The sequence below is a fragment of the Peromyscus eremicus genome, chromosome 20 (assembly GCF_949786415.1).
Source record: "Peromyscus eremicus chromosome 20, PerEre_H2_v1, whole genome shotgun sequence".
Lineage (NCBI taxonomy): Eukaryota > Metazoa > Chordata > Mammalia > Rodentia > Cricetidae > Peromyscus > Peromyscus eremicus.
This window is the reverse complement of record NC_081436.1, coordinates 3,291,224-3,308,890: the sequence shown is the minus strand read 5'-3', so window position 1 is coordinate 3,308,890 and position 17,667 is coordinate 3,291,224. Positions and strand designations below refer to the sequence as shown.

At 47.0% G+C, this 17,667-nt stretch overlaps 1 protein-coding gene across 1 annotated transcript; it reads left to right on the top strand.

Moving 5' to 3' along the window:
• Positions 1 to 10,423: 10,423 nt before the first annotated feature.
• Positions 10,424 to 17,372, top strand: Tmt1a (thiol methyltransferase 1A). The gene is made up of 2 exons (XM_059247675.1): positions 10,424 to 10,980; positions 16,306 to 17,372. The coding sequence occupies exons 1-2, from the start codon at positions 10,483 to 10,485 to the stop codon at positions 16,540 to 16,542; spliced, it is 735 nt and encodes a 244-aa protein (XP_059103658.1). The 5' UTR covers positions 10,424 to 10,482; the 3' UTR covers positions 16,543 to 17,372.
• The last annotated feature ends 295 nt before the right edge of the window (positions 17,373 to 17,667 follow it).

The window sequence follows — 17,667 nt, the reverse complement described above, 5'->3', positions numbered from 1 at the left end:
ATGAGTTTGGGTGAGGTGGCAGAGAGGGAGTCCATCACAGTCACTTGACTCTGCTGTTTCTGGTCTGGGTTGAGGCAGATGTTAAGATGAGGAAAGATGCTAAGCAGAGCTGCTCCCTCATGACAGCCCGGAGCAGACAGGGTGAAGGCAATGTAGTCATGAAGTACAGACATCTAAAATTCATTTTGTATGTATTTTGAGATGAAAGTTCACTATTAGCCCAGGCTAGCCTCCAGTTTAAGATTCTCCTGCGTTAGCCTCCTGAGTTCAAAGATTACAGGTATGAGCTACTGTCTCTAGTTAAATATTTATAAAATACATAGAAATAGAAAGAAAAATTTCCATAGCCCTATCTAGGATGGCTACCATGAAATCCTATCTGTTCATTTATTTTAATTATTTTATGTCAGCTTTTCTGAAAGCTTTCCAATTATACAATCATTAGAAAAAATAGTACCATAATTATCCATAGGATAATTTACTTTTTTTCCTTCATACTAACATCCTGTTCTCAGATTCTCTTTCTACACACACACACACAAATGCACACAAACACCATCTATTTAAACAAATGACTAAATGCCTCCCAAACTTGGGAAGTAAAATAGCTGTCCAGATTCATGAAGCCCATAGGTCCCCAAAAAGTTGAACCCAAAGGACACCAAGACATATTATAATGAAATTGTCCAAAGTTGAAGAAAAAGCTTAAAAAAAATTCTCTGTTAGACTATGAGCACGTTCCTCAGCAGCCATCTTGAGGGAAAGAATGGAGCATTTTGAAAATCTTGGGGAAGAAAACCAAACCATAACACCACGAGAAAGACGGCATCCCTAGACCCAGCAAAGCTGAGCTTTTGAACACAGGGCTGGAGAGCAGGTCAGTGGGAAACTGCTTACTTAGCATGTGTGGCCCTGGGTCCAGTCTCTACCACCCAAGAGAAGGAGGAGATGGGAGGGGAGAAGGGAGAGGGGAAGGTGGAGGGGAGAGAGGAAGGAGGGGAAGGTGGGGGAAAGGAGAAGAGAAAAAGAAGTAAAGACAAAATATAGACCTTTCCAAATAAACACAAGCCGAGTGAGCTCACCACCATCCCTGCCTTATGAGACAGGCTATAGGCAATTCAAGCTTAGGAAGAATGCTTATTATACAAATTACATGGATGTATAAACTCACTAGAAAAGATAAGTACATAGACAAATTCAAGATCCTGTAATTTCACAGCAATCACACATGAATCAATTTCAACTGGTATAAAATTACTGCAGCTGGACATGGTAGCCTATTCCTATAATCCCAGCACTTGAGAAGCTGAGGCAGGAGGATTGGGAATATAAGACCTGTATATTCTATACAGCAAAACCCTATCTCAAAAATAAGTGACTGGGGATAATTATCTACAATAATGGGTTACAAAGTGTTGTCATTATTGAGACAGGGCCTTATGTAGCCCAGGCTAGCCTTGAACTGATCCTCCTGCCTCAGCCTTCTGACTGCTGGGATCACCAGGCATCATATCTTAAAGATATAAATTGTCAGCCGGGCGGTGGTGGCACACGCCTTTAATCCCAGCACTCGGGAGGCAGAGGCAGGTGGATCTCTGTGAGTTTGAGACCACCCTGGTCTACAGAGCGAGATCCAGGAAAGGCGCAAAGCTACACAGAGAAACCTTGTCTCGAAAAAAAAAAAAAAAAAAAAAGATATATGTAGCTAGAGTTTTCCTGCCTGGCCCACGGTCAGGACAAATCTCTCTCACCTGCCACTCCCACAGCCGCTCAGACCCGACCAAGTAAACACAGAGACTTATATTGCTTACAAACTGTATGGCTGTACCAGGCTTCTTGCTAACTGTTCTTACAACTTAAATTAATCCATTTCTATAAATCTATACCTTGCCACGTGGCTCGTGGCTTACCGGCATCTTCACATGCTGTTTCTCATCGTGGCGGCTGGCAGTGTCTCTCTGTCTCAGCCTTCCACTTCCCAGCTTTATTCTCCTCCTTGTCCTGCCTATACTTCCTGCCTGGCCACTGGCCAATCAGTGATCTATTTATTGACCAGTCAGCAACACACTTGACACACAGAACATCCCACAGCAGATATAAATTGTCATATTAATGCCCTAACATATGAGTAGAGGCAGGGATTGAAAATACAGTGGTTTCTGTATATAATACAGTGGTTTTTGTATATAAAGCTATTAAGTTAGAATTTATAGCTATAAAATGCTTACTGTGTACATCACAGTTTGGTTGGTTGGTTGGTTGGTTTTCAAGACAGGGTTTATATAGCTCTGGCTGTCCTGGAACTCACCCTGTAGACCAGGCTTGCCTGGAACTCACAGAGATCAACCTGCCTCTGCCTCCCAAGTGCTGGGTTTAAAGGTGTGTGCCACCACTGCCCAATTGCACATCATGGTTTTACTAATAAAAATCTGTTAGCAGAGAGCCAGGGAGATGACTCAGCAGGTAAATGTGCTTGCTGCCAAGACTATGATGACTGACTATGATCCCTAGGACCACGTGGGGAAAGAGACAGAAGACTCCACAGCTGTCCTCTGACCTCTACATATGTACCCTGGCACTCATGTCCACACTCTACACATATACACACACCCCAAATAAAATGTAATTTTACCAGTGTAAAACCTATAGAATCCAGAGCAAAGAATCAAAGCAAACTGTTGATGGATTTTCAGGGTTAAGGCCTGGGTCTGGCAGCCCTCCTAAGCAAGGCCATTCACTATAGGCTGCTAAAAAGGTGTCGTCATGAAAAGTTGAGGGAAGAAATGTATTCAGTGTAGCCACACCAGGAAGGGGAACAAATAAAGAGCTCCAGGATGCTGAAGTCCATCTCCAGGGTCCCAACGTCAGCTTTGGGCTTCAATAGAGCAAGAGGCATACATAACTACGTAGTCCACAACAAGATGTGGCCCTGTCCACCAGTGGCCCAGCCCAGCCTGCACAGGGGCCAAGCAGTTGACAGAACCATGTGCAGTCTCTATGGGAGACAAGAGCTTCCTCTGACAGGACCAGAGTTTCAGCTTTGCCTATCTAACACAAGAAACCACGGTTCTGTGGGACCCATTGTTTGAACAGCCGGAGGGAGGGGCACACGCCTCTACAGAGTCTTTCCTGCCAGGGTGAGTGTGTCAAATCACCCAGGAAGACAGAAAAGGGGTGAATCGGAAAACTGAAAACAGCAAACGCAGGGCGGCAGTGGGCTGAGAGATGGCTAAGTGGTTAAGAGGACATACTGCCCGTGCAGAGGACCCGGATTGGGTTCCCAACGTTCCTGTCAGGTGCCTCACAACCACCCTAACTCCCCACGGGGATCTGAGGCCTCTGGCCTCTTTAGGCCACTTCACTCACACTCACACACACACACACACACTCTCTCTCTCACACACACACACACACATACACACACAATTACAATTAAAAATAAATCGTAAAAAATTATAAAGCAACAGTAAGTTCCATCTACCAATAACTACCTGTGGTGGTCTGAATGAAAACACCCCCATAAGCTCACAGAGAGTGGCATTATCTGAAAGGATTAGGACATGTGGCCTGTTAGAATAGGTGTGGCATTATTGGAGGAAGTGTGTCAATTTGAGGTTTCAGATGCTCAAGCCAGGCCCAGTGGCTCACTCTCTCTGCCTGCTGCCTGCAGATCCAAATGTAGACTCTAGGTTCCTTCTCCATGCCTGCCTGCATGCCACCATGCTTCCCCCCATGATGCTAGTGGACTAATCTCTGAAACGTAAGCCAGCCCCAATTAAATACTTTCCTTTATAAGAGTTGCCCTGGTCATGGTGTCTCTTCACAGCAGTAAAACCCTGACTAAGACACTACCTTAAACATAAATGGAATACATTCTTCACCCAAAAGCAGAGAGTAGCTGAATGGATTAAAAATGAAAGCAAACTGGCTGGACAGTGATGACACACACCTTTAACCCCAGCACCCGGGAGGCAGAGGCAGGTGGAGCTCGGAGTTCAAGGCCAGCCTGGTCTATAGAGGGAGTCCCATGACAGCCAGGGCTACACACAGAAACCCTGTCTTGAAAAGCTCCCCCCCCCCCAAAAAAAAAAAAAGAAAAAAAGGAAGAAAGCCAACTACATACAACTATATACCTTAGCTTTAACATGTCAGGTAAATTTAACCAAAAGTGAGTGTGTGGGGTTATACCTGTCCCAGGTGACACAGTCCTTATTTAATTACAAAGGAACCAAATTACCAAGAAGATATACGTATTTATGCTCCTAGAATCAACTATCCAAAGCACGTGTTAGGAGCTGGAAGGAGAGGGCCTGTCACCAGGCTTCACTTCTGCTGGGGACCCAGCCGGGCCTCACAATGCCAGGTGAGTACCCTGTCACTATAACAGGGGACTTTAGTATCTCGCTCTTGACAATGGATATGGCAGAGTGCAAAAGGTGAGAAGGGAATCTGAAGAGCACTACAGTGGAAAAGGAAGTGATACACACAGAACAGACACACAAGAGTTCTTTCCAACTCCACAGGGCTCTTACTACATGGTGTATCACACACAAATCTAAGGCATCACGAATATTAATATCAAGCAGATTTCCTACAATGAATGAACCAGAACACAGTACTGGAAGGGAAACCAGACACTTCCCCCAAACCACCGTGGAGGGAGTAGCACTATTTGGAGGTGTGGCTTTGTTGGAGGGTGTGTGTCACTGTGGAGGCGGGCTTTGAGGTCTCATATGTGTTCAAGCTACACCCAGTGTGGACACAGTCCACTTCCTGTTGCCTGTGATCTAAATGTAGAACTCTCAGCTCCTTCCCCAGCACCATGTCTGCCTGTCATGAGGTCTCCTCACATCAGTAGAAACCCTAGCTAAGACAGTGACCTTTGAGTCAAAGGCAATGGTCTTGAAGAGCAGGAGAGAGGCCTCAGCTCCCTCAGAAAACTGCAGTTTAGTTCTTCACCCACACCAGGCAGCTCATGCTTGCAATGCAATTCCAGAAGACCCAACACCTCCTTCTGTCTCCATAGGCATGCACACACACAAATATAAAACCATCTTCAAAACAAGAACTCAAAAAAAGCATTGAGGGGGCTATGAGCTAGCTTCGTTGGTGGAGGATTAATGCTCTCTTCTGGCCTCCCTGGGAACATGCACACACATGTACACTTGCATTTTTTTTTTAATCTTCAAAAAAAAAAAAAACTTTTAAAAAACTATCTTCAGACAGGGGCTAGGAAGATGCCTCAGTTGGGAAAGTGCTTATAACAGGGGGACCCGAGTTTAATTCCCCAAAACCACATTAAAATAAAAATTAAAAGAAAAAAACCTGGGCATAGATGTACTTGCAATCCCCAACACTCAGGAGGTGGACACAGACAGGTCCTTGGGGTTCACGAGTCAAAAACCTGGCCTATGTGGCCAAGGCTAGTGAGAAACCCCATTTCAAAAAGTGAGGTGGGAGCTGGGCGGTTGTGGTGCACACCTTTAATCCCAGCACTGAGGAGGCAGAGGCAGGCAGATCTTTGTGGGTTCGAGGCCAACCTGGTCTACAGAGTGAGTTCCAGGACAACCAGGACTACACAGAGAAACTCTGCCTCAAAAAACAAAGGTGAGGTGGGAGCTGGTGGGATGGCTCAGTGGGCGAGAGCATTTGTCCACAAGCTGGACAACCCCAGTCCAGTCCCTTTTCCCACAGTGGAAGGAGAGAGCTAACTCCCACACTTGATGGCTCACAGCCACCTGTAACTCCATCTCAGAGGACCTGATACCCTCTTCTGGATTCCTCGGGCACCCACACATGCATTATATAACAGTCACACAAACACATACGTATAAATAAAAATGTGAAGTTTAAAAAAAGTATTAAAATAGCCATGAATCATGCTTAAGATCTGTGCATAAATGGCTTTTCCCCCTTTCCCAGCTATAAAATGCAATTTATAGGACTCTCACAAGAAACTTGATTTTCAGTGAAAAATAAAACAAAAAAAACCCAACCCAGCCTTTGCCTTAAGCCCTTTGTATAACCCTTTTCACTCATGGTTTTATTTATTCATTGGCTTTTTAAGATTTAGCTACCAGCCAGTTGTGGTGGCGCACACCTTTAATCCCAGCACTGGGAGGCAGAGGTGGATCTGTGTGTGTTTGAGGCCAGCCTGGTCTAAGTTCCAGGACAGCCAGGGCTTCCTTCCCACTTCTCTAAACAAAACAAGACAAAGCTTAATTACCAACATCTCTAGTTCCTCCTGTAAGTTTTTTGTTTGTTTGTTTTTGTTTGTTTGGGTTTTTTGTTTTGTTTTGTTTTTTGGTTTTTTGAGACAGGGTTTCTCTGTATAGCCTTGTATACCAGGCTGGCCTTGAACTCACAGAGATCTGCCTGCCTCTGCCTCCTGAGTGCTGGGATTAAAGGAGCAAGCCACCACTACCACCACCAGGCTTCTCCTGTGGTTTTACCTTATCAGGTTATGTGGTGAGAATGGAATGGAAAGGCCCCCATAGGCTCCTATGTTCCCTGTTTGTTGGAACTGTTTGGGAAGGATTAGGAGGTGTGTCACTGGGGGTGGTCTTTGAGGTTTCAAAATTCCACACCATTACCAGTTAGCGCCACCACCACCCCCTTGTGCTTGTGGATCTGATCCAAGCTCTCGGCTACTGCTCCAACACCATGTCTGCCTCCATGCTCTGTGCCATGATGATGGACTTACCCTCTGGAACTGTAAATAAATAAGCCCTAATAAATTTTTCCTTCTATGAGTGACTCTGGTCATGGTGTCTTACCACAGCAATAAAAAGTAAGACAGATTTCTTTCCATGACACCCCAGAGTCCTCTACAAAAAAAAAGAGGAAAGGAAGACAAAGAAAAATGAAAAAAACAAAAGTTTCTTAGCAACCCTTGAGAGGTGGCATTCAGTCTACCCCAACTGCATAACTGGCAACCTCTAAGGCACTCAAGTTTGGCTCTCCTTGGACCCACCTTGTTCTTTTCTTGAGTCTTTTTCTATTAATAATCTCCCTCCACATCCATCCCCTGGCTGAAATCTATCTAAAAATCTGTAGCTCAGTTGGGAGAGCGCTTGCCTCCTGGGTTTGATACTCACCCTGTGTAAAGCTAGCATGGTGACGGGGTCTGCAACCCAGCCACTCAGGGGTGGAGTTGGAAGATCGAGTCCAAGCTCATCCTTAGCTATATATAATGAAGCCTGAGATCAGCCTGGGCTACATGAGACCCTGTCTCAGAAACAAAACAATCCACTTAGGGGTAGAACAGCGAGATGCCTTGGCAGATGAAGGCACTTGCTGCCAGTCCTGAGCGCCCAGAGTCCTGACTCCCAAAAGTCCCCTGACCTTACACAAGAACTGTGTCTCAGGTGTTTGAATGCTTGGTCCCCATTTGCTGTCTTTTTAGGGAGGATTAGAAGGTGCGGCCTTAATCTCAGCACTCAGAAGGCAGAAGTAGGCAGATCTGTCAGTTCCTGGCCAGTCTAATCTACTGAATTCTGGGACAGCCAAGGCTACCTAGTGAGCCCATGCTGGGGGAAAAAAAGAGGTGTGGCCTCACTGAAGGAAGTATGTCACTGGGGTGGGCCCTGAGGTTTCAAAACATTCCCACCGTTTCTAGGGGCTCTCTGTCTCATGCTTGTGGTTTGAGATGTGAGTTCTCAGCTGTTCCTGCTGCCATGATGCCTCCCTCTCGCCGGGCTCTCGTTCAGCCAGCATGGACGCTACCTCTCTGGAACTGTGAGCCCAATTAAATGCTTTATAAATTGCTTTGGTCATGGTGGTTTATCACAGCAGTAGAAAACACTCACAGTTGTGGTATGTGTTGGTGTGCATTCTAAAACACACACGTAGAAAAGGGGTTTTTGTTGTTTTAGACAGGGTCTCTCACTGGGTATCCTTTGCTGACATGAAACTCACTATGTAGACCAGACTGGCCTTGAACTCAAGATCCCCCTGCCTCTGCCTCTGCTGGGGTTAAAGGCGGCACCACCAGGCCCAGCCTCATAATAGTTTAATTTTTCATAGCTCCAAATTGGAAATAATCCAATCATTTACCAAGTGATGAGATAAACAAATGTGGGCTATGACACATTAGTGAAGCAATAAAATGGCCCCTGAATCCATCGCCTGCTTAAAAAAAAGTGTGGCTGCCCAGCTTGTAAAAGCACTAGCCATGCACCCAGTGACCTGGGTAAACAGGGTGGTGTGCAGCCCCAGTTCCAGCACTCCTACGGTGACATGGAAGGCAGACACAGAACTGTCTAGAAGCTGGTGGGCCAGCTGGCCTGGGGTGTTCAGTGCAGCTGCAGAAATGACAGACCCTCCTTCAGCAAGGTGGAAGGGGAACTCACTGCTGAAATTTGTCCTTCTGCGTGGGTGCTTGATATGTGCACACACGTGTACACACACACACACACACACACGCACACACGCACACGCAAAGCTGGGCAGTGGTGGTGGCACACGCCTTTAATCCCAGCATTTGCAGGGCAGAGGCAGGTGGATCTCTGAATTCCAGGCCAGCCTGGGCTGCAGAGTTAATTTCAGGACAGGCAGAGCTACACAGAGAAATCCTGTCTTGAAAAATCAGATAAATAAAAATTTTAAATTAAAAAATGCCTGCATCTGCTCCAGCACACACGTGCACACACGTGCACACACGTGCACACATGCATATGGAATAGCTGTTACAATACTTTTGTTTGGTGGTGGTTTTTGAGACAGGTCTCTCTAGTCTACATTGGCGGGGTGTGGGGGGGGGGTCCTGTGTCACTGTAAATCACTGGTCCCACAGACTTCATACACCTCCGCCTGCTTCTGCCGCCTCAGTGCTGGGATTAAGGTGTGTGCCGCCAGGTCCTGCTGTTGTATTTGTAACGTTCGTGTAGGGTATATAAATGTGAGGAGACTTTACAACATCCACACACACCCCTCCCTGGATTAGGGATCAGTGACAGAGTACTTCCCTGGCATGCCTGAGGCCCTGGGCTCAATCCTTAGTACCACCCACCTCCACCACCAACTGAAAGAAGGATCCAAAAGAAAACCTGCTCAGCTAGCCCCCATTACGCTTATGTTTTAGAACGTGAGTATTTTCCTCCTCTGGATGCTGATGCTGCCCTGCCGATTGCCAGATCCTGTGGCTGCCTCAGGTCCACTTCATTTGGAAGCCAGTGGAGTAACGTTCTTGCTCTGGCTTGCAGAAGTGTGTGAGTATATTAGTTTCACAAATCTAGTCGGGTCTATGACTATTGTCATTCACACATTAAAAGCTCCATGTTTAGCTGTGCGGTGGTGACGCACGCCTTTAATCCCAGCACTTGGGAGGCAGAAGCAGGCAGATCTCTGTGAGTTCAAGGCCAGCCTAGTCTACAGAGTGAGATCCAGGACAGGCACAAAGCTTACACAGAGAAACCCTGTCTCGAAAAAAAAAAAAAAAAAAAAAAACAACCTCCATGTTTCACTTAGAATTGCTTCACCATTCACTTCATTTCATTAAGACCTGTAAGAGCACACATAAGAAACCCAAGCAAACGATTTAGTAGCAATTTCTCTTCTTGTGAATTTATGACTCAATCATTCAGGAAGTCCGTGCAGCTTGGGCTTTATGACAGAGGCCTGAGATCTCAACACTTAAGGGATCCAAGTGGGATCAAGAATTCAAGGCCGGGTTGGACTAAGGAGTGAGACCCTGTGTTTGGCAAAAACCAAAACCAAAACCAAACAAACCCAAACAACCAGACAGGTGCTTACAACTATTTTATAAAACCCACCAGGCTCCAAATGCGAATGCTCTGAGCACTGGTCTACTCCGAATTGGCTGTTACATAGTAACCGAGTATAATGAAGGTGAAGATTGACAGTTGCTCTTTAAATGGCAGGCAGGTCAAAACAGTGACTTAGCAGAGATCCTTCTGATTAATTATTAACTTATGAACGCCTCCGTTTACAAGGGAACTTGGGGAATTGTTGACTGAGACTAGGCGAGGTTCCCTTTCACTTCCTTATTTTAAAAAAAAAAAAAAAAAAAAAAAAAAGGACCTGGTGGGGTTCAGTGGGGAGAGCGGAGGGGAGGGGAGTAAGTTTTGGTAGAGGGGTCTCAGCAGCCATTCCCCTGGTGCCCTAACCCACCTAACCCACGCAGGGACTCTTCTCAGTAAAGACTTGGGTGGGAGGCCGGGTGGGTGGGGTGAAAGGACACACTGCTCATAACAAACCGCAGCAGGAAACTTGGAGACCCAAACAAGGCCAGGCAGGACCAGATCGGACTGAAGGCTGCAGCCTTGCTAAGGAGATGCGGGGCAGAGTCCTAGGCTGCTGTGCGCCCAGCTGAGCCAACTTCTGCCAGAGGGCCGGGGAGGGGAGGGGTGGGGTGGGCGCCTCCCTCCTCCCTGATTGGCTCTGGAGCTCGGCCCGGAGCCTGCGCCCTGCTTCTGAAGGGGACTGCTTGGGTCAGCGGCTCTTTCTCCGCCGCTCGCCACGATGACGCTCGGCCTCCTGGTCCTCCGGCTGGCCATCAGCATCCTGGCGCTTCCCATACATCTGCTGAACTTTTTAGGCGTGTGGAACTGGATATGCAAACTGTGGTTTCCCTACTTCCTGTCGCGGTTCACGGTGATCTACAACGAGCAGATGGCCAGCAGAAAGAAAGAACTCTTCAGCAACCTGCCGGAGTTCGCAGGCCCCTCGGGGAAGCTGTCGCTGCTGGAGCTGGGCTGCGGCACCGGGGCCAACTTCAAGTTCTATCCCCCCGGGTGCAGGGTGACCTGTGTCGACCCGAACCCCAACTTCGAGAAGTTCTTGTTCAAGAGCGTCTCAGAGAACCGGCAGCTGCAGTTCGAGCGCTTCGTGGTGGCGGCCGGAGAGAACATGCACCAGGTGGCCGATGGCTCTATGGACGTGGTGGTCTGCACCCTGGTGCTGTGCTCGGTAAAGAACCAGGAGAAGATTCTGCGCGAGGTGTGCCGAGTGCTGAGGCCGGTGAGTGACAGATGAGGACTAGCAGCCGCTCTCACGAGCCGGGGGGGGGGGGGGGGGGTGTCCTATCAATTTCGGGTGGATTCTAAACTAAAAGGCAAACTATCAGAGGATTTTTTTTTTTTTTTTTTTTTTTTTTTTTTTTTTTTTTTTTTTTAAAGAAAAGAGTCGGGGGTTGGGGATTTAGCTTAGTGGTAGAGCGCTTGCCTAGCAAGCGCAAGGCCCTGGGTTCGGTCCTCAGCTCTGGGGGGACAAAAAGACAGGAGTGGCAGAGATCGACAAAGGTAAGGGCTGACAGATCAATTTATAAAACTCGAAACTGCTGCAGAGGCACGAGCTTGCAGACAGCTCAGATGCCAGACTTGGTTAACAGTAGCTCCCAGGAACGCTGGGCTGAAGGGTTCATGCCCCACGAGTTAAAAAACATTACAAGTGCCAGCACCGGTGAGGCAGAGGCAGGATGAGCTCTGTGAGTTCAAGGCCAGGCTGGTCTACATAGTGAGGTCCAGGCCAGCCTGGGCTACACATTGAGACCCTGTCTCAAAAAACCAAAACAGCAATTGACAAGTCACTAAGGACAGTGGTTGTGTTTCTTAAAACTGATCAGAGTAAATGAAAGACAAAGATGAGCCACCGGGCAGGAACAGCACATAAATTAAAATAGCTGTTATATGAGAAAGACCTATAAATTACACTAGCAGCCATTTACCTATGACGGTCAGAGACTTAGAGAACAGGGACTGGGGTGGGTCTGGGAAGGGTCCCCTCATACAGGGGAGGTTTTGAAGGCACGTTTACTATCAATATGTCAAGTGAACATAATTTTATGTGTTGGAAATTTATCCACAGCTATACATGTGCAGAACCTTGTCCATCTCAAGGACAGTTGTTAAAGAAGCATTTGCATTAGTGGAAACCGGAAAAAACCTGTCTGTGGATGGGAAATTGTCACGTAGTCAGGAACTCTGTAGTTATTAAAATTTCAAGAGCTGGGTGGTGCACACACATTAAACCCAGTGATGGTTCAGTGTCTCAGAGGCTGAGAGGGACGGGCAGGCAAGCCTCGCTCTGCAGCAGGCTCAAGGCCAGCCCCAACTATATAGTCAAGCTCTGTATCAAAAAAACAAAACTAATAAAAACTTTAAAAAAAAAAAATATAACCAAAGACAAAAAAACTCCAAGAAGAGTGATGTAGGCTGAGTAGGAAAGAGAAGAATGCCCAAGAAGTAATGTTAACATGTTCATGCAAAAGCTAGAGCGAACGGTCACAGGCGCTACCTGCAGGGAACGGGACGAGGTGCAGTCAAGAGCGATGGTCGATTCGTCATGTCTTTCTAGAAGAAATTCTCTACACTTGTGATGATCAGGGTAAATGGGTTTGTTTTGAACAAAGATGAACATAACAGCAGTCCGAACATTCCAGCTCATTCAGTTTGGAACCTGTAGGGATGTTCTGTGACCCCCTTGTACCCCTGGGGAGAAAGTCTCGGAGGCTCAGCATGGTCTCTGGTACCAGAACAGGTGGGTATCAAACCAGCAGGTAAAGATGTGGAGCCAGGCCTGATGGCGCACACCCTTGCTGATCATGCCTCCTTGGTGCAAGGCAGGCGTGACCTCGGTTGTTTTCCTTAGCTTTTGTGGTTACCAACTCACCAGCTGCTGGATAGAGCTCGGAGCATTATGACAGACTCAGTTTACCCTAACCATAATCCTCTGAAGCAGATACTTAGGGTGGTTGTTTTGGAAAAGAGGTTAAGAAATGCACCCAAGTTACACAGCAATGGGTGTACCTTTTTGAAAGCAGGTCTCATTCTCACTAAATAGTGGTAGGCTAGCCTGAAACTTTAAGTACACCAGGCTTGCCTCAGACCGAAAGAGATCCGCCTGTCCCTGCCTCCCGAGTACTGGATTAAAGACACGCACCACCATGCCCTGCCCAGGTCTAGTTCAGTGAGAATACTTCTGCCCCTCTTCCAGACTTGTAGCATTTGCTGTCCCCAGACACTGAGGGTCTGTCTCTTCCTCAGCTCTCCTTCCACACGTAAATCCTCCCAGCAGCCTCACGCATCCCCAGTCCTCTCAGCTGCATGCCCCCACAGATTTCCGAATCTCAACACCCATCCAGAGCTTGCCCCGCCCTGTCCTGCCAAGCTCTGGCTTATTCACAGTCAGATCCAAGCCGGTTTCTCTGCTTTTTCCTCCTGTCTCCTGCCCTAGCCTGAGGAGATGACAGGTTTTTGTTTTTCATTTTTATTAGGAAATTTGGTTTTCTATTCCTAATCATGTATTTTACTTGAACTTATGTGTATAATTTAGGGTAACTACATCTCTAAACCCTGAATTCTATGTGGAACTCTGCCTTTGGGTAGCCAGAACCAGAGTAGCTTGAGAAAGAGGCCAACGAAAGGGAGATGGGTTTCTAAGCTGCTTAGTAATGTGCAGTAGCATCTGCATGACCTGTGTGGGCTGCAGATGAAAACCAAAGTGCAGGGACTACTCGGGGCAATACCGACCACTTCCCATCCCTGGCTGTACAAAACCCAAGGCTGAAATGCTGCCCTGGGTGTCATTTGCAGTATTAATGACATAACACAGTCTTTAAACAACACAGTTCAGCCTGTGAAACGCCCCCTGCCAGTTCCTACTCTCCCACAGCTCCGGTGTTTTCAGAAGTTTGCAGCCGGTGCCTGGGAACATTTTGGTATGAATTAAAAGGTTTTTTAGAAGGGTAAGAGGAGAGGCCAGGTGTGATGGGACACACCTGTAAGGCCAGCACTAGGGAGGTGGAGGCAGGACTGGCAATTCAAGACCAGCTAGCTCCATGGTGACTTTGCTATGTGGCGAGTTCGAGACCAACCTGGGCGATGTGCGTCAAGGAGCAGCAACAATGAGAAGATGAGGTGGGCGGTGAGGTCGCTCAGCCAGCAAAGACACCTGCAGTCCAGCCTGCTGCCCTGAGTCCGCACGGTGAAGGAGAGAACACACACGTGCACACACATACACACACTTGTGTTTTCACACTCAGACTAATTAACGTGATGAACATTTTGAACAGAAGAGGGGCTGGGGATTAATTCGGTCATGAAGCGTTTGCACCTCAGAGCTGGAGTCAGAACCTGGAAACACCAAAACCCAACAACAAAAACACAAAGCTGCAAAGAAGTAACAACAAATACAAAAATAACAGAAAACCCACGCATGATTTTTGTGTAGACTCTTGGTGTCTCTCTCTTTTCTTTTGGAGAAAGACTCCTTGAGTTTAACGACTGTTGTCCGCATGTGTGTGTGCACACATTCACACACGCACACACTAATCCCAGAACAGGGGAAGTAAGAGACTGGCAGACCTCTGAGGTCCACTGGCCAGTCAGCCTAGCCAGCTTGGTGAGTTCCAGCCAGTGAGAGATTCTGTCTTAAAAGTGGGCCCTGGGAAGTGACATACGGGAAGTTGACCTCTGACCTCCACACAAGTCCTACACATGTGCACTCACATACATATACACGTGCACTCATAACGAGACACACTGATCAAATCTTTTACTAGAAAGCCTGTGTACTTGGGTTCCTTATAGGTCTGTCTGTTCTTGTGCTCATGGAAATAACTGATTTTTTCCTTAATGATCAGTTGTGTTATTACAATATTAACTGGGTGCCATGACTCACACCTGTAGTCTCAGCCCTAGGACCAGCAGAGGCAGGAGGATCCTGGTCAGCCAGTACACACAGTATCTGCTGCAGGAGGAGCCCCTTCCTCATCCAGTGCCAGGGCTGAGGAGGGGGAAGAGGTGGGAAGTGCAATAGAAACCCCAAGACAGGCACTTTCACAGCCATTGCTAGTTCTAGGGTAAATGTGATCCAGTTTTTCCAAAAGGCAATTTGAAAACTTCCACCAAGGTGTTTTAAAAGGCACCTACCACTCAACTCAACCCCACTTTTTAACAATAATTACAGGTGTTCCCAAGATCTGTGTTGTTAATACCAGTTACAGTAAAAAACTGGGAAGAGCCTAACAGATACAAAGTAAAATAAAGAAGGTTATAAACAATGTATGATACAGATTTAATTTTAGGAAAAATTGCCAATTTACATATAACAAGACAGTGGCTGGTTTTCTTTCTTCCTTTTTTTTTTTTTTAATGCATTTATGTGTCTGTGCATCCCTGATTGAGTGTGCAGGTCCCATGGAGGCCAGAAAACCTTTGATCCCCAGAACTGGAGTTTTGGTGGTTGTAAACCACCTGATGTGGGTACTAGGAACCAACCCTGGGTCCTCTGCAAGAGCAGCAAGCCCTCTCAACCTCTGAGCCATCTCTCTAACCCCTTTTTTGTTTTTAAGACAGGGTCTCATGTGGCCTCAAACTCACTATGTTGCTGAAATGACTTTGCACCTCTTACCCTCTGGCTTCCACCTCCCCTGTGCTGGAACTACAGATATGTGCCACCATGATTTGACTAAAACATTTCTGTGTTCTCTACACTTTCTAAAATAAACCTGTTGCTGAGAAAGTCCTGGAGTCACAGAGGTTTAGAATTCCTGTCTGACACAAACTGTTACCTTGGACTCAGTTCCCTCACAGGTAAAAACAGTGATGTGCCCGGTGTGGTGGCGTATTTCCTTTAATCCCAGCACTCGGAAGGCAGAAGCAGGTGGATCTCTGTGAGTTTAAGGCTAGCCTGGGCTGTAGCAAGTGGAAGGTCAGGCAAGTTGCACAGTGAGACCCTGTCTCAAAATAAAACAGAAACAGTGGCGGTAGTGAAACTTAGTAACACTGGTTGTGTTGTCTGAGCTGGTGTCTATGTAGCCCAGGCTAGCCCTGAACTAACTCTAGTAACCCAGGCTGGCCTCAAGCTTGCAGCAATCCCCCTGCCCCAGCTTCTTGAGTGCTGGGTGATTATAGGTTTGTTCTGCTACACGTAACCCTGTTGAGAGAGTGAGTGTGGTAAGGTAGATCACACTAAGTGCTTTGGTCTCAGTGATTATGAATTCTCTACGACCGCAGAAATGTTTGTCTGTTGCTTAGATTGGTAGCTCCGTTTAAAAGGCTCTGTTTGAAGACAGGGTCCCACTTCAGATCATCCTGCCTTAGCCTCCCTGGTGTGGGGATTCCAGGCATGGCCTATCATGCCCAGCTAGCACGGTATAAAATGTGACCGAAATTCAAACTTCATTACCCAGATAATGCCTTACTCCATTCTAATTTACCCGTGGCTTCTTAGAGTTGGCCTCAGGCCACTGAAATTTGAAGCTTTGTGCATCTTGTAAAGTTTTTTTTTCCCAAAACCAGTGTCTTTAAAATGTGTTTGTGTATGTGTGTGTTTTTTCCTCAGGGAGGGGCTTTTTACTTCATGGAGCATGTGGCAGATGAGCGGTCCACCTGGAATTACTTCTGGCAACAGGTTCTGGATCCGGTCTGGTACCTTCTGTTCGATGGATGCAACCTCACTAGGGAGAGCTGGACGGCCCTGGAGCAGGCCAGCTTCTCCAAGCTGAAGCTGCAGCACATCCGGGCTCCCATGTCCTGGGCTTTGCTGCGGCCCCATGTCTACGGGTATGCCGTGAAATAGTGGGGCGTCAAGAGAGACCTGAGTGGCCACAGCAGGTCAAGGCTTCAGTTTAGACGTAAAATTCTAACTAGGAGAGGTGAAGTCCGATTCAGCCTCACAGGTCTCTGTTTAACTGTTTTCTATAGTGTCTCCCACCAAATCAAAACCAAATCAAAGCGGCTTTGAACTCCCCTTCAGAGGGACCAGTAGTCTTTCATGGGCTTTGATAATGAAGCAAGGGGAACTAACAGCTTGCAAACCGAATAAATAAATACCAGCCAAGTAAAAATCCACGTGTGACTAACACAGAAAATCTCACCTCACCCCACCCCACCCCCGGAAAATGAAATCTGAACCCACTGGCTGCCCTGCCCTGTGTGCTCTGGCCAGCAGCTTTCTGTCTTTTGGTTCAGTGTTTCACCGAATCCTGCCACACTACACTCAGTTTTATAAGTGCACCTGATTACACCAGTGCCCCGCACCCCCCGCCCCAGAACTGCACACGACAGTTGGGATGCATGGGTTAACTTCCCTTTTTATCTAGCACGTACTTAGCTGACCATAATAAACTCCAGGCAGGGAAAGGACTCTGCAGTTAGGGAAACACTATGTGGGGGACTCCAAAAGTAATCCGTGAGTGCAGTTGGCAAGGCCTGGGCGGATTAGTCTAATAATCCTGAGCTAGGCATGGTGGCACATGCCTTTAGTCCCAGCACTGGGTGAGGGGTGGGGGTGTGCAGATGTTAACAGATGTATGAGCTCAAGGCCAGCCTGGTCTACAGAGGGAGTTCTAGGATAGCCAGAGCTACACAGAGAAAATCTTGAAAAACCAAACCCCCCCAAAAGAAAATAATGATTTGATATTCAAAATAGGACTTCTGCAAAATCATCTCAGTCAATAAATTCATATTCATTTAAGATGGAAATAAATAGTCTCTGCACTTGCTGGCTTGGCTTTGTTTGTGTCTTAGTATCTCTGAGAAGGAAACATCCCCCTGGACATTAAGGCATTTGAAGCACAGATGTGTTTTTCTGCAGCCAGGTATGATGTACAATGTATGAGGAATGGTCCTCGATGCTGTGACCAGATCTCTGCCCAGTGGTGACTGAAGGGGGAGGGGTTTATTCTGGCTTACAGTTTGAAAG